Here is a 14956-nt window from a genome sequence, read left to right as displayed (position 1 = left end):
CAATTGCCAAACCTGTAACTTTATGCCAAGTTTCTTCAACAGTCCAACGACCTCCTCCAGATCTTTTAAGCCGTACTTCACCAACTGGGCGACACCTGTTTTCTGTTTTATTAATGAATTTATGGTTGGGGTTAGATCTTGTAGCTCTCCCTTCTGCTCAATAAATTTGTAGAGTCGACACAGCTGGAAAGCAAGGAGGCACAGTTAGCTTCCAAAATCCATGGCAGCAAAGACTTACTTTGCTGCATGTTTCCTATATACAGGGGGAAGTGGCAGAGCTTTTGCACCTCCAAGAGGGTGGAGTTTGTGGTCAAGGCTAATTTTAGTCCCCACTAAGGATTATTGTTTTCCAACAACTCTAAGGCACCTTGCAGAAGTGCTCCAGGTCCCTACTCACAGTTCAATTTTAATCCCACACACAGTGAATGCTGACCCCAGCAGAGCAGACCCTGACACTAGCAGAGCCTCCATTATATATATTTTCAGGCCAGTATTGTTCCTCTGCCTTCCTCATGCTCGTGAATTTCCATGACTATAGGCACGTCAACGAGGGACAGGAAGGCAAAGTCTGACTTGTTCTAACACTACACTGAGTCAGACAGGACAGGCGTTCCCTGTCCTCCCTTGAATAATTCCTACTTGTAGCCTTGAGATGCATTTTGGATACCACCTCCTACAGGTAGCCCTTGCTGCCTTCTCTTCTGGCTCAGACCTTATACCAGATCCCAGCTCTCAGCAGCTGTACTCGCTGTCTCCGCCAGGAGGGGGCAGCAGCTAACAGTGATCTATCTGTGGACCGGGAACAGGCCCTGGCCCAGCGCGCCTTGAAGAGGAAAGAACTATGATTATAAAACCAGAAAAAAAGACTCCAGGGGCCAAAGTGTAAAATAAGAAACAAAACTACAGCTACTTTGAGACTACAGGCAGATAGAACCTGGTTCATCTATAAACAGGCATATGGAATTGAAGAGCTGAATGAAGACTTATGAATGAAGCTTAAGGTAGTTTCATAATCATAAATCACTTGTATTTTTAAAAAATCTCAAAGTGTTACTAATTTCTTTAGTATCTTAAAGATAACATTTTAAAGTTTTATGTCTTTGATTTTATTTTCTTAATAAAAAAATCTTTTAAACATTATCAGTTCAGTTCAGTCGCTCAGTCATGTCCGACTCTTTGAGACCTCATGAATCGCAGCACACCAGGCCTCCCTGTCCATCACTAACTCCCAGAGTTTACTCAAACTCATGCCCATTGAGTCGGAGATGCCATCCAGCCATCTCATCCTCTGTTGTCCCCTTCTCCTCCTGCCCCCAATCCCTCCCAGCATCAGGGTCTTTTCCAGTAAGTCTTTAAACATTATACTACCCCATTAATTGGAGAAGGAAATGGCAACCCACTCCAGTGCTCTTGCCTAGAGAATCCCATGGACAGAGGAAACTGGCAGGCCCCAGTCCATGGGGTCGCACGAGTTGGACACGACTTAGTGACTAAACCACCACCACCACCCCATTAATAAACTGCCAGAAGCATCAGAGTTTACACCCCCAGATTCTGGTCCTCAACCTATCACCAACTAACTCCATGTAACTTGGGATAAGTCATGCATCTCTTTGGGCTTTAGGTGCCTCATCTGTAAAATATGAACACTGGGCCAGATATTTGAAACTTTCCTGCAGCATTTCTACTCCCTCTTCTAATACTCTTAGGGTTCCCTTTTAAAATAATGAGAGTACTAAATGCCTATGTGTGCTAAGTCAGTTGTGTCCGACTTTTGAAACCCTATAGCCCATCAGGCTCCTCTGTCCATGAGAATTCTTTAGGTAAGAATACTGGAGTGGGTGACCATGCCCTCCTCCAGGGGATCTCCCCGACCTAGGGATTGAACCCACATCTCTTATGTTTCCAGTGTTGGCAGGTGGGTTCTTTACTACTGAGCCACCTGGAAAGCCCACCAATGCCTATATTAGATACTAATTTTTCCATTTTGAACTAATCAAACACACAACTTTGAATTAATGCTTAATATCAAATGACTGGGCTTCCCAGGTGGCACTAGCAGTAAAGAATTTGCCTGCCAATGAAGGGACGTAAGAGATGCAGGTTTGATCCCTGGGTCGGGAATATCCCCTGGAGGAGGGCATGGCAACCCACTCCAGTACTCTTTCCTGGAAAATCCCATGGACAGAGGAGCCTGGTGGGCTGGGGTCCATGGGGTTGTGGAGTCAGACACTTCTGAAGCGACTGAGCATATACACACATCAAATGACTAATGGATAGAAATTTAGCAAAAAGCAAAGAAGCTGACAGTTTAGCAACCAATGTGGCTATCTTCTGCAAGCGTGAAGTATTTTGAAATGTGGTATTAGTTCAGAGAACCTTTTGGGCTTGAACCATTTTAAGGAGTCACTGAACTAGGCGGTTTCTTGGACAAATTCTTTGTGTCCTTAATACACGGGACTATTTCTGCACATGGCTTTGGGCTGTGTACATATCTAGGGTATTGCATAAAAAACTGTCCTTTGTACTAGAATATTATTCCACTGAGTCACTTTATAATTATTAATACCTCCTATAATAGTTAGCATTTAAAATGTAATCTGGTTTAATTTCCAGAGTTCCTAGCGCTATGTATCTGGTTTACTTTCCCAACCTGCAAACTATTAATATTTGAGTGAGTTCTTTAAACTGTGATGCCCAGTGAAAGTTGTGAGCTGAGGGTAGACACATACTGGATGGATCCCCTCATGGCTTTTATTTATTTATTTATTAAAAAAAATTTTTTTTATTAGTTGGAGGCTAATTACTTCACAACATTTCAGTGGGTCTTGTCATACATTGACATGAATCAGCCATAGAGTTACACGTATTCCCCATCCCGATCCCCCCTCCCACCTCCCTCTCCACCCGACTTCTCTGGGTCCTCCCAGTGCACCAGGCCCGAGCACTTGTCTCATGCATCCCACCTGGGTTGGTGATCTGTTTCACCATAGATAATATACATGCTGTTCTTTCAAAACATCCCATCCTCATCTTCTCCCACAGAGTTCAAAAGTCTGTTCTGTACTCCCTCATGGCTTTTAAAGGCCAGTATGAAAGATGAAGTTGAAAGCACGCTGTGGATTCTTCCACTGACATCTCTTTATGTCCTGAACACTGTGCCTGACACACGGTAGGTGTCCTAGAATCTGAATAACTCTGCCTGGCCTGTGTACGATCATATTTTATTTTATCCCATAGGTGAATTTTGCTCATCACCATAGGGTTCCCATGTTGGCTCAGTGGTAAAGAATCTGCCTGCCAAGCAGGAGACACAGGTTTTATCCCTGGGTGGGACGATCCCCTGGAAGAGGAAAGGCAACCCACTTCAGTATTCTTGCCTGGGAAATCCCATGGACAGAGAAGCCTGGTGGGACACACGTCCATGGGGTTGCAGGAGACTTAGTGGCTAAATGACAAGAGGATTATGTAATTGAGTGTCAGACCAGGTCTAGAAGGGCTCTGGGAAAGTTTAAAAAAAAAAAAATCTTCTCTTAAACTTCTCTGAATAAATATGCAGGAAAATGTAAGAAATCCCTGTTGTCTTTGGCTTTTCAGGGACTCAGTTAAGTGTGGGTGACTGGTAAAGATCTGGGCCCAACCTGATGCTCAAAGAGAGAACTGACAAACCTATTTACTGTGAGATTTCCTCACTGCCAGTGAGATTTTAGGAGTAGGTAATGCCCCAGAAAAGCCAGAGCTATAATGCAGCTCTGAGGTGCTGGAAGACCAGGAGGTGGGGGAGGCCCGTGAGGTGGAGCTCCGGGCCGCAAACGATCCTGCAGAATCTACTTCAGCAGAGGCCAAGCAGTGTGAGGTATGCTCGGCAGAAGGCTCCACCGAGCACAGCCTTGGCAAGGAGTGTGAAGAGAAGGATATGGTGTCAGGAAAATAGCATGGAGACGCATTCTTTGATCATGGCCCTGATTTCTCTTCCGCTAATTCCAGACGTTGCCATGGCACCTATTAACACTTGAGGGAAAAACTGTCTGAGGTGGCGCGAAGCGCCGCTGCCTGACTGCAGTGAGAATTTGGCGTTTTCTGGAATTACAGCATTACAGAGAGAGCCGTAATCACATCATTGAAAGATACTTACACTATTTGACGACAAGGATAGATTACAAAATTTAGCTTCCACTTCTCTCCTCGTCAGCTTTTCTGTCTAATGGAGAAGAAGAAGGTAACAATGAGAGTCACCACATTTGGCTGTGAACAAGATACAGTTTCCAGGCTAATTCTGATGGGCGTATCCTTCACTTTGGACAAACTGCTCCTCATCATGAAAGATGGATTAACTGATTAAAAGACTTTTTTCCCCTCCACAATTCACATAAGCTATAACTAACATGGTTTTAAAATGTGGGAAAGATTGAAGGCAAGAGAAGGGGGCAAAGAGGATGAGATAGTTGGATGGCATCACTGACTCAATGGACATGAGTTTGAGCAAACTCTGGGAGATAGTGAAGGACAGGGAAGCTTGGTGTGGTGTAGTCCATGGGGTTGCAAAGAGTTGGACACGACTGAGCGACTGAACAACAATTCCTGACATAAAAGAATTAACAAGGGGAGAGCTGTACTTGCTGACTGGTGAGGTGACCCAAGGCAGAGAGGCTTACCCAGGGGGTGCTTATGCTAGAGTCAACTGACATATCCCCTAACGAAAGCCACATGTGGACAGGCTCCGAGTGCCACCCCATGCTGCCAGGCAGCCTACGGGATATGAACAAAAGTGATGGGAAGCTCTCTGCACCATCCCTGGGCTTTCTGCCAGCCTCTCACTGACACTCTGTTCTATCTGTCCCTGCCAAACAGCAGCAGCACTTTGGGAGGAGAAAAGAAACATGAAGAAGCAAACACTAAAGTTAGGACCCTTGATGTGTCCCTGCCAGATGAAATAAAAGCTAGTTGAGCTTTTTGGTGTACAAAAAACAGTCAACCATTATGAACTTCCCCAGCTTATCCTGTCTTAATCATAGGCTGTTTGGCACGGCTAGTGACTGTATCTTCTTGATGTTCTTATTTATTATTAAAATAATATTTAACATGAAAAGAAATTAGAAAAGATAAGGAAGGATTCACCTCCACCCCAGCACCATAATATTTAAGATCGTCACTGTCCCCCCTTCAGGCTTTGCACAAATACCAGAGAGTAATAAATACAACGATGTGGCTAAATTCAGAAGGGCAATGGGAGGTGATGCTGCCCCAGTCTTACATAATGAGGTGATAAATGAGGCCCCAAGAGAAGTCTAAACCAGTCTCCCCCAGTCTATAAATGACTTCACTGATAAGCTCAGACAGGTTGGAAGAATTAAGGGCAAGACATAAGTCTTTTACTATCAAAACTAATACTCCCTTTCTTGGCCTCCAAGGACAATAACAGTGCTTGTGAGATTAACTTAGGCAAGTTACTCTCCATAAAGGGTTTAGAAAAATGCTAGGCACATATTCTGAGCACAGTGCATGCTTAGTAAAGGCTGACTATTTTTAAACTTATTACAGGCAAGTATCAGGACAAACTACTTAGTGACTTTTTTGCCTTAAGAAGCAAGTGAGTGAAGAAGTTTATTATCTTATAAATTAAATAAGATAATTCAATCTTCAGAAGTTACCCTTGCAAACACACCATGGAGGTCACTAGCAGCACAAGGCTTAGTACAGAATAAAAGCTCAACCAATACTTGTCAACTATGGATAGAAAAACAAAGCCAAAACTGTTGGCGGAATCAAAGCCAATTGGTTCTTTTACCTTAGAGCAATGAGGGGAAGGAGATAAAATTCCCAATTCAGTTTTATGGTTACATCACTAAGAAAATTCTCATCAGCTATTATTATTATCCTTCAATATCAACTCAAAGGAATTAAAGGCTTACCACAGCATCATACAAAATAACATAGACTTGGCTGAGTTTATCTTCTGGGATCCCACAGTGTAAGAGTATTGCTTTCAGTAACATGGTATGGTTCAAGTAAATACTGTAATTTCTTTCCTAGGATAGAGAAATTATTATTTTCATTATAAAAGCAACACAGGCACCTGATGAAATCTAGAATCTTATCCCCAGTTTACCAACCTGACACAATGGAAGAAATGAATTTTAGCACATTGCCTTCTAGTTTACTTTTTCATATACATTCTTCTTACACTGTTGTGGTCAGAGTATAATATATTAATAATTTCATCTTTATCGTACACATCAGAAATACTTTCACCTCCAGCTACGTTCAAAAGCCTGAGCAAGGTGACACAGATTTCGAAGAGGGAGAAGACCTGGTTCAATACTGCCTGACCCATAAGCCCAGCTGGTGGAGCATAAGCACACAATCGAGGAGCACTCACGGGGTGGTGAGCTGTGCGCTGAGCCAGGCGCAGTGGGCTGCAGACTGCGCCCTGAAAGAGCATGCTCTGCCTGGAGGAAACAGCTGGCCACTAGCATGTGGGTTCTCGTCTCACGTGCTGTGAGAGCTGAGAAGGAAAGCTGGCTGGCCAGTCAGAGAGGCTGCAGGCAGGCTCCCGGGCCCCCACTGAGGCTGGGGAGAGGTCTGTCTGGACAGGGGCGCACGGTGACTGATGGGAGGTCCCCGTGGTGAGGTAAGAGGGGCGTATAGCGGGATGGGGAGGGAAGGCCGAGGAGAGCAACCACTGTACGCACAGGAGCCTCCCCTAGCTGGGGGGTCCACAGAGACCACACAACGTGAGGCCAGTCGTTAAGAGCCTGGGTGGGGACTTCCCTGGCAGTCCAGTGGTTAAGACTCTGGGCTTCTAATGGTGGAGGCATGGGTTTGATCCCTGATTGGGGAACTAAGATCCCATATGCCATGCAGTGTGGCTAAAATTTTTTTAAATTAAAAACTGTTGCAAATCAACTAAACTTCGATTAAAAAAAAGAGAGAAAATGCATTCCATGTAATCTAAAGCAATAAAATAATTAGTACATATTTTTAAAAAAAGAGCCTGGGTGTAGGAGCGAGCTAAGGGTTCCCAACATGCTCAAAGTATACTAGGATTCTTAGCTGAATTCCTCAAATTTTGGAAGAATGAATGGAGAAACTACAGCTTCCCCGCAACCAAAGAAACAAAAACAAAATTCATTCCTCTCTAGGCAGAGGTAAGAGCTTGAGACCGTCTCAAAGGCTACATCAAACTTTCCCAGGGACTTGAGTAACAATGTGATTCATGGCCAGCACCATCTGAGGAGCAGTTCTGTGGTCCCATGGAATCTGGTGAAGGACTCTGTCTAGCAGGATAACCTTGGGATGTTAGGGTATGGGAAGGAACCTGAAGTGCTGGAAACTCCTGGATGATTTCGTAGATGGTGTAGATGACTTCAGCAGTGGGCAGGGAGCTGTTGGTAGTAGAGGTGACAATATCAAATGCACACTCCAGAAGTTCTTTGGGATGAAATCGGTCCAATTTTCGAGGTCTGAACACACGTTCTATGCAATATCTGTGGAGAGAAGCTCGAATTTCTAAGGTCATTGCTTGCTGGAATTACATATGTATAAGAGATTGTTGAATAAAAGAAATAATATGGAAAAATCAATCAGCAGTATGATTAAGAGAACGTAAAATAGATTTGCCCAGAATAATCATGCCTTGTATCTAGGTTTTAATTCCCAGTGTTGCCACTATTAAGCAATGAGATTTATCTATTTTTTAAAGTCTGAAATAGACATGAAATAACACAGAAAAATAATTTTATCATAAGTGCTTGCTTTCTACATAGTGATACCCACACTTTATGATTAGGGATTATTTACTTGGAATTGAGAATAAAGGCATGTAAAGAGCTTTGACTTTGTTTAGGAGAGGAGCTGCAAAGTCAGGTGCCTTGCTGACAATGACATTGCTCCAATTTATGAAGATCTTGGTGTTTGACCCTGTGGTATTTGAATGAAAACCTTTCCCCAGAGGTAAGTGCCTGGAGGTCCTTGGTGTTCAGCACTCCTGCTGGGTTTCCTCCACTTCTCCACAAGCTGTTTTTATTCAGTTACCTGTGCAGGCAGTTTTCACACAGAGACCACTGGCCACTTGTCCTTTCAATTAAATTTTAAAAGGGGCCATCTGTGATCAAGAACAGCCAGATGTTTTTCCAAGCAACCATTTGTGAAAGTAATTAGTCAAGTGGCTTGGGGACATTTAGAAGGCACAGAAAAGACTGGGAGTTTCAGGTTGCTACCCAAATGCAACATTCCTACAAACAGGAGGATGCCAGTCTTGATCATACAAAGAGGTACTAGGGCTGGGCTTTGTGACCACTGTCCAAGCTCAGTACTTTAAACTCCAAATACCTGACTGTGTAACGATCACAGCAGATGAAATGCTCTTTTTGGGTTTCTTTCCCACGTGCACCAAATGAACCCCCATTTTTTCTTACCGCTTTAAATTCAATATATTATTTCTCGCCACATATCTCGCAAAAGGAACCTGAAAAATAAAGTTTCAAAGGTCAGTATCAAGAGGTGCCAACCACTACTCCTTTTGTTTTTTTAACCTTTGAGTTGTAAGTCACACACCACAGAGTTCACCTTTTAAAATTTACAATGCAGTGGTTTTGAGAATGTTCACAAAGCTGTGTACTGCTCGCCACTCACACTCCTTGGAATGTTTCTGAGTTGGTCAGTTAGCAGCCGATCTCACTGCTGGATGTAACACCAACCTTATTCGCTGTGGCATTTCTTGGGTTTTTAGGTTTGAGAAAAAAAATCACTTTCAGTGAAATATACTCTGTCAAATTTTATTCTGTGCAAGTTATATGATGACCTGTGAATTTTTTTTTTAAGTGTCACATAATATTGGAGTCAAGATGGGTATTACCTCTTACAAATTTCCCGACTTTCCCATAGATCTTACAGAAGAAATTCTTAATAACCACCCACTAATAATCACCACAGCTTATAAAACCATTATCAGATTGCCCCAAGAGATCTGACATGGTATCACTAACTAATAGGTCAAATTCCCAAAGGGCAATTATTTTTTATTTGGGGGGATTTAATATATTTGCTCACAGAAAGAAAGCTAATGTTTAACAATCTGCATTTTAGTGTCCTAATGTCTAGACAATAAGGAGCCAGTTTTAAGTATAGCTATGTAAATGTTTGCCCTTCTGTACTTCTCTAACAGAGCCCAAATCTGATATGCTACCTACTCACCCTCTCACTCAAAATAATCCCAAACCACCTGACTTACTGCAAAAGAAAAGCTAAATCCAAGGGCATAGAAGGAATTTCCTCTTAAACCATAAAAGCAAAACATGTTCTTGCAATACGCTGCAAAACATAGATATGAAAAAAAACAATGTCCTGATTCCAGACCTCCCTCTAGAAAAATACAGTCAAAAGTTCAAGTTTTTGACACTTCAGTCTAGGGATACAAACAAGCTGATATGTGTCATTATTCACACGCATGTGGGAGCACTATATATATCTCAAACATACCAGGTGCATTTAAACACACATCTTTGTGCACATGCTCAGCTGTTTTTTTAAACTTTTTTCTTTCTCTGTATAATAAAAATGGAATTGTTCAGTTCAGTTCAGTTCAGTCGCTCAGTCGTGTCCGACTCTTTGCGACCCCATGAACCGCAGCACGCCAGGCCTCCCTGTCCATCACCAACTCCCGGAGTTTACGCAAACCCATGCCCATCGAGTCAGTGATGCCGTCCAGCCATCTCATCCTCTGTCGTCCCCTTCTCCTCCTGCCCTCCATCTTTCCCAGCATCAGGGTCTTTTCTAATGAGTCAGCTCTTCGCATGAGGTGGCCAAAGTATTGGAGTTTCAGCTTCAGCATCAGTCCTTCCAATGAACACCCAGGACTGATCTCCTTTAGGATGGACTGGTTGGATCTCCTTGCAGTCCAAGGGACTCTCAAGAGTCTTCTCCAACACCACAGTTCAAAAGCATCAATTCTTCAGCGCTCAGCTTTCTTTATAGTCCAAGTCTCACATCCATACATGACCACTGGAAAAACCATAGTCTTGACTAGATGGACCTTTGTTGACAAAGTAACGTCTCTGCTTTTTAATATGCTGTCTAGGTTGGTCATAACTTTCCTTCCAAAGAGAAAGCATCTTCTAATTTCATGGCTGCAATCACCACCTGCAGTGATTTTGGAGCCCAGAAAAATAAAGTCAGCCACTGTTTCCCCATCTATTTGCCATGAAGTGATGGGATCAGATACCATGATCTTAGTTTTCTGAATGATGAGCTTTAAGCCAACTTTTTCACTCTCCTCTCACTTTCATCAAGAGGCTCTTTAGTTCTTCCTCACTTTCTGCCATAAGGAATTGTTAGGTAGTTAGATTAGGAAAAAGGAGTCCAGAATGAAGTGGCTAAAACACAAAGAAGGGAAAAGTCCATGAAAATAGAACAAAGGAAGGTGTGAGGACCAGAGTGAGAATCTCAGGTGAAACAAATAGCCCTCCTGGCTAGCCCAGTTTACATAGGGCAGGCTCAGGAGGAAGAGAAAAAACATATAAAAAGAGGAGCCAAAACTGAGCCTTTGGCTTCTCTTCTCTTTGTGTCTTTTGGATCAGCCCGCCCTCGTGCCATGAGGGTGTATTTTCCTTTCCTTGTAAAATAAAACTGAGTTGTAACACTGAGCTGTAACACTGATCTGTCCATCACTTCAAAGTTTTGCTGCAGTGAGACAGAACTGAGGAAATTACACACTCTCCTGACATAAACTGAGCTGTAACACCAAGCTGTAACACTGGTCCATCCATCACTTCAAATTTTTGCTGCAGTGAGACAGAACTGAGGAAATCACAACCTCCCCCGAAAGAATCACATTAGAGTTCCTTTGAAACGTACAATTTTTTCCAGCTAATAGGATACCATGGATATTCCTACAGATGAAATATAGATATGGATCTATGTAAATATATATGCATTTTGATATTTTACCTCTTTAATATTCCATAATAAATTATTCAACCATTTTGCTACTGATAAATATGCAGTTTTCAGTTTTTGACCACCATGATAAATTAGCAATGGATGTGTTTTTAATATTTGTATACCAATGTGTTATTTCTTTAAATAAATCCCTCAAAGTGGGATTGCTAGCTCAAAGGGTGTAGTATATGCGTTTACTTTATTAAATATGTTCAGATTACTTTTCAAAAGGTTCAGCAACTTACACTGTCATCAGCAATATATTAAAATACCTATTTTCCTAAACCCTAGTCATCTGTGGGCATTAAAGATTTCTGGCAGTCTGAGAGGTGAAGTTCAGATACCTTTGTTTTGTGTTTCCTTATTAGTGAGGTTGAGTATCTGTGAGAAGATTATTAGCCCTATGTATCTTCTCTTCAGAGAACTGCCTGGTTATAGCCTTTACTCTTCTCTCTACTTGTAAGTGCTTTCTGTACAAGAGGAATATTAACCTCCTGTCTGTCACATGCATGGACAGTACGGATGGGCTTGTTAGCAGCCAGCACCATGTGAGTGATCAACCAGTAAGCGTGCTGCTACCAAAGGGAACCCTGGGGATAAGAAAGCAAGCATGAGCAGACTTCAGCACACACACTTAGCAGTGACACTTGCTGTTACAAGAATTCAACTGTTCTAGACATTAACGTATGGGAAATGTCTGGGTTGGCCAAGTTAGCCTGCTATGATCACCTGGCAGAGCTCAACACTGATGTGCAGACATGGCACCTGCAATGCAGGGGTCAGGCTTCTACATAAGCACTAAGGTGGATGCACACACGGTCAAAGGTTTACCATGATGCTCTCACCCTGATAACTCTCCTAACATTATGTTTCCTAGAGGTGACATTAAGAAAATAAGCCTGGGGGGAAGAATGATTGGTGGGGGTATTCCTTTAATATGATACCAGCCCTGGGACCCAGGCATAGCACCCACACTGTCAGCAAAGCCTCCCAGCCTCACCCGCAGGTCGAAAGGCAGCATCACGAGCATCCCGCTGTGGTCCATGAATAAAGCAGCTTCGTTGTGCTCATATATTTGTCTGTTTCGGGGAAGCAACAGTGGGGTACACAACTGGACAGCTCCTACACCAAATGAGAAAAAATAACTAGTCACTGTTTCTCATGCTTTCCAGACACAAATTAAAACAAACACAAATGTGACAGTTAAGAATCTGCCACTGGAACTGCTGAAATCACTCTATCTTCAATCCTCTAAGTTTACTAATGGAAAGCTCATCTAAGGTTAAGTTTGTTAATTTAGTCACATTTCCTATTTTTGGCTGCACCACACAGCTTGAGGAATCTTAGTTCCCTGACCAGGGATTGAACCCAGGCCCATGGCAGTGAAGGCACTAGGTCCTAATCGCTGGACTGCCAGGAAATTCCCTAGTCATACTTCTGACTCCACAAACCAACTGTATTTTAGCAACAAGGTTATAATACTCAAATCTGTCTCCCCTCCACAAGCTGAATTATGAAAATAAGCTTAAATGTCATGGGTGTCAAGTGAGTGTAACTGAATTTAAAAGTAAAGCATGGCTGCACCCAAGTCCATTAACATGACTTTCTGAAGAGGAAACAAAATGTCTTTTGAGAAGGCCCATGTTTTTAAAAGAGGACATACCGTGTCTTTTGAAGATGCGGATGATGGTTTCACACACGTGCTGCTGTATCTTGGCTGTGCGGATGGAGAAGCTGCCCTAAAACATGACCAATTCAATTGTCATTAAAGCCTGATCAAAGGGATTGCCCAAAATATCTTTCTGTGGGTGGTTGTATGCATTATATTGCTTATTCCCAAGATCACAAAAGAGATCTCAACCTCTTTTGAACATATTCTGGAAAGGAGAAAACTACATGTCTTGCAACATGCCCTATTTTGGGAAGGCTTCCTCAGTTCAAAGTCCAAGCTCTCAGCAACAGTGATGTGTGTCTTTCAGAGACAGCTAGTCCTACACACAACTCTCCAAAAGGACTTTCAGAGATACTGTGGCAGTCAAACATCTAACAGCATCAAACCCCCTCCCACAGACTACAATATTTCATAGTGGGCCTCTTGAAAGTTACATGGCATTTACATATTTTGTAAATAACTTTCTTTTTCATTTTTTCTTGTAATACAAGTAGCACTATTTCACTACAGAAAATTTATTAAAGACAATAGAGAAGCAAAAAACCAACAATTAAAAAGTCAACCACAATCCTGTAGATATCTAATATACCAGTGAAGAAAAACCACTTAGCCCCTGAAATCTATACTGATCTTCCACAAACCTTACCAGGACTTTCTCTGCTACTCTTCAAATTCTATTTTAAGCATATGGAAATGTATAGAGAATATAACAAATATCTATTATTAACTCACCCAACTTTCTAAAATTTTAACATTTTGCTATCCTGTATCAGACTGTTTTTGCTTTTAAGAAAGAAAATGTTGAAGTCTCCCAAACCTGCTTGTGCTTCAGAAACTACCTGAAGAGCTTTTAAACTGAGATTCTTTTTGTTTATTTACTTATTTGGCTGCAGTGGGTCTTAGTTGCAGCACTCGGGATCTTAGTTCCCTGACCAGGGACTGAACCTGGAGCCCCTGCACTGGGAGCATGGAGTCTTAAACACTGACCACCAAGGAAGTCCCTGAAGAGATTCTTAAAGTGCCTCACACTTATACTCCAAGTCTCTATATTGGACGTAGGGCCTTGAGCCTCTGCGTTGTCAAAGGGCCTCACAGGTGACTTTAATGCGCAGCCAGTATTGGGAGCTACTGGCTATTTGACCTGGATCTGAACTGATTTTTTCAGCACTGGGCAGCTGGGCCAGGGCTTGGTCTCTAAAAGTACTCCTTACTCTCTTTGGTTAGGGGGTGGATCAGGAACTCCTACAAGTGTGACTCTTCCTAGAATAATGCACATGCACACATTTTGCATATACAGATCTCAAACTAAGAGCTTATGTAGGACCAGGACCTATGGTATAGCACAGGGAACTATAGTCAATATCTTGTAATTATTGTTGATTGGTGGCTAAGTTCTGTCTGACTCTTTGTGACCCCATGGACTGTAGCACACCAGGCTCCTTTGTCCTGTGCCATCTCCTGGAGTTTACTCAAATTCATGTCCATTAAGTCGGTGATGCTATTTAACTATCTCATCCTCTGCCATCCCCTTCTCCTTTTACTTTCAATCTTTTCCCAGCATCAGGGTCTTTTCCAATAAGTTGGCTGTGCATATCAGGTGGCCAAAGAACTGGAACTTCAACTTCAGCAACAGTCCTTCCAGTGAATATTCAGGGTTGACTTCCTTTAGGAAAAAACCTATAATAAAACCTATAATAACCTATAATAAAAAAGAACCTGAAAAAGAATAGATATATATAACTAAATCACTTTGTTGTATACCTGAAACTATTACAATACTGTAAATCAACTATGCTTCAATCAAAAAAAAAAAATGTGTTGGAGGCATTAAAGGAACCCAGGAAAATTCAGGAATGGGACGCGATCCCTTTGTCAAGCCATGGCTCACCCCACCTTCAGTATGTCACTGTCGTAGGTGTAGTCGATGGCGGGGGAGATGCGCTGGGCAAAGATCTGGCCCATCATGGTGCGGTAGGCCTTCCCGTCCACGTTGGCCAGGGTGTGGTGCAGCACCTCGTGCAGCTCCGATTCCTCCATCTGGGGCGGGGGCAGCAGCTCACTCTTGAGCAGTTCTGTGGCCGTGGGCCGCTTCGCCGGATCGTGGTTCAACAGCCAGGAGATGACAGATTTCTACAACACAATACTGGGAATGGGATGCGATGGACGGTGCTCAGGAATTCTCCCAGCAAGCTGGTGGTTGGTTCAGGTCCCAAAGGACATACTTCTTCCCCGTAGATGGTGCATTTTAGTTGATATTTCTGAAATTTCTGAATTTGTCATTTCCCCGCAATAGTTCATTATGGTCACAGGATTGTGCAACAAGGTAATATTAATATAATATCTTTC

General features: G+C 42.6%; 1 protein-coding gene across 1 annotated transcript in view; it reads right to left on the bottom strand.

Annotated features, from left to right (window-relative positions):
* Nucleotides 1–14956, bottom strand: part of EIF2AK4 (eukaryotic translation initiation factor 2 alpha kinase 4) — a 101013-nt gene that overhangs the window by 19884 nt on the left and 66173 nt on the right. Inside the window, exons 21-28 of the mRNA XM_065940517.1 lie at nt 14504–14740; nt 12602–12677; nt 11939–12060; nt 8418–8467; nt 7319–7487; nt 5913–6029; nt 4136–4201; nt 13–183 (exon numbers count right to left, since the gene is read on the bottom strand). Coding sequence (XP_065796589.1) covers nt 13–183; nt 4136–4201; nt 5913–6029; nt 7319–7487; nt 8418–8467; nt 11939–12060; nt 12602–12677; nt 14504–14740 — 1008 coding nt within the window. The remainder of the gene's footprint in view (nt 1–12; nt 184–4135; nt 4202–5912; nt 6030–7318; nt 7488–8417; nt 8468–11938; nt 12061–12601; nt 12678–14503; nt 14741–14956) is intronic.

The sequence above is a fragment of the Muntiacus reevesi genome, chromosome 7, assembly GCF_963930625.1.
Source record: "Muntiacus reevesi chromosome 7, mMunRee1.1, whole genome shotgun sequence".
In the NCBI taxonomy this organism is placed as follows: Eukaryota; Metazoa; Chordata; class Mammalia; order Artiodactyla; family Cervidae; genus Muntiacus; species Muntiacus reevesi.
This window is presented reverse-complemented; position numbering and strand designations above follow the sequence as displayed.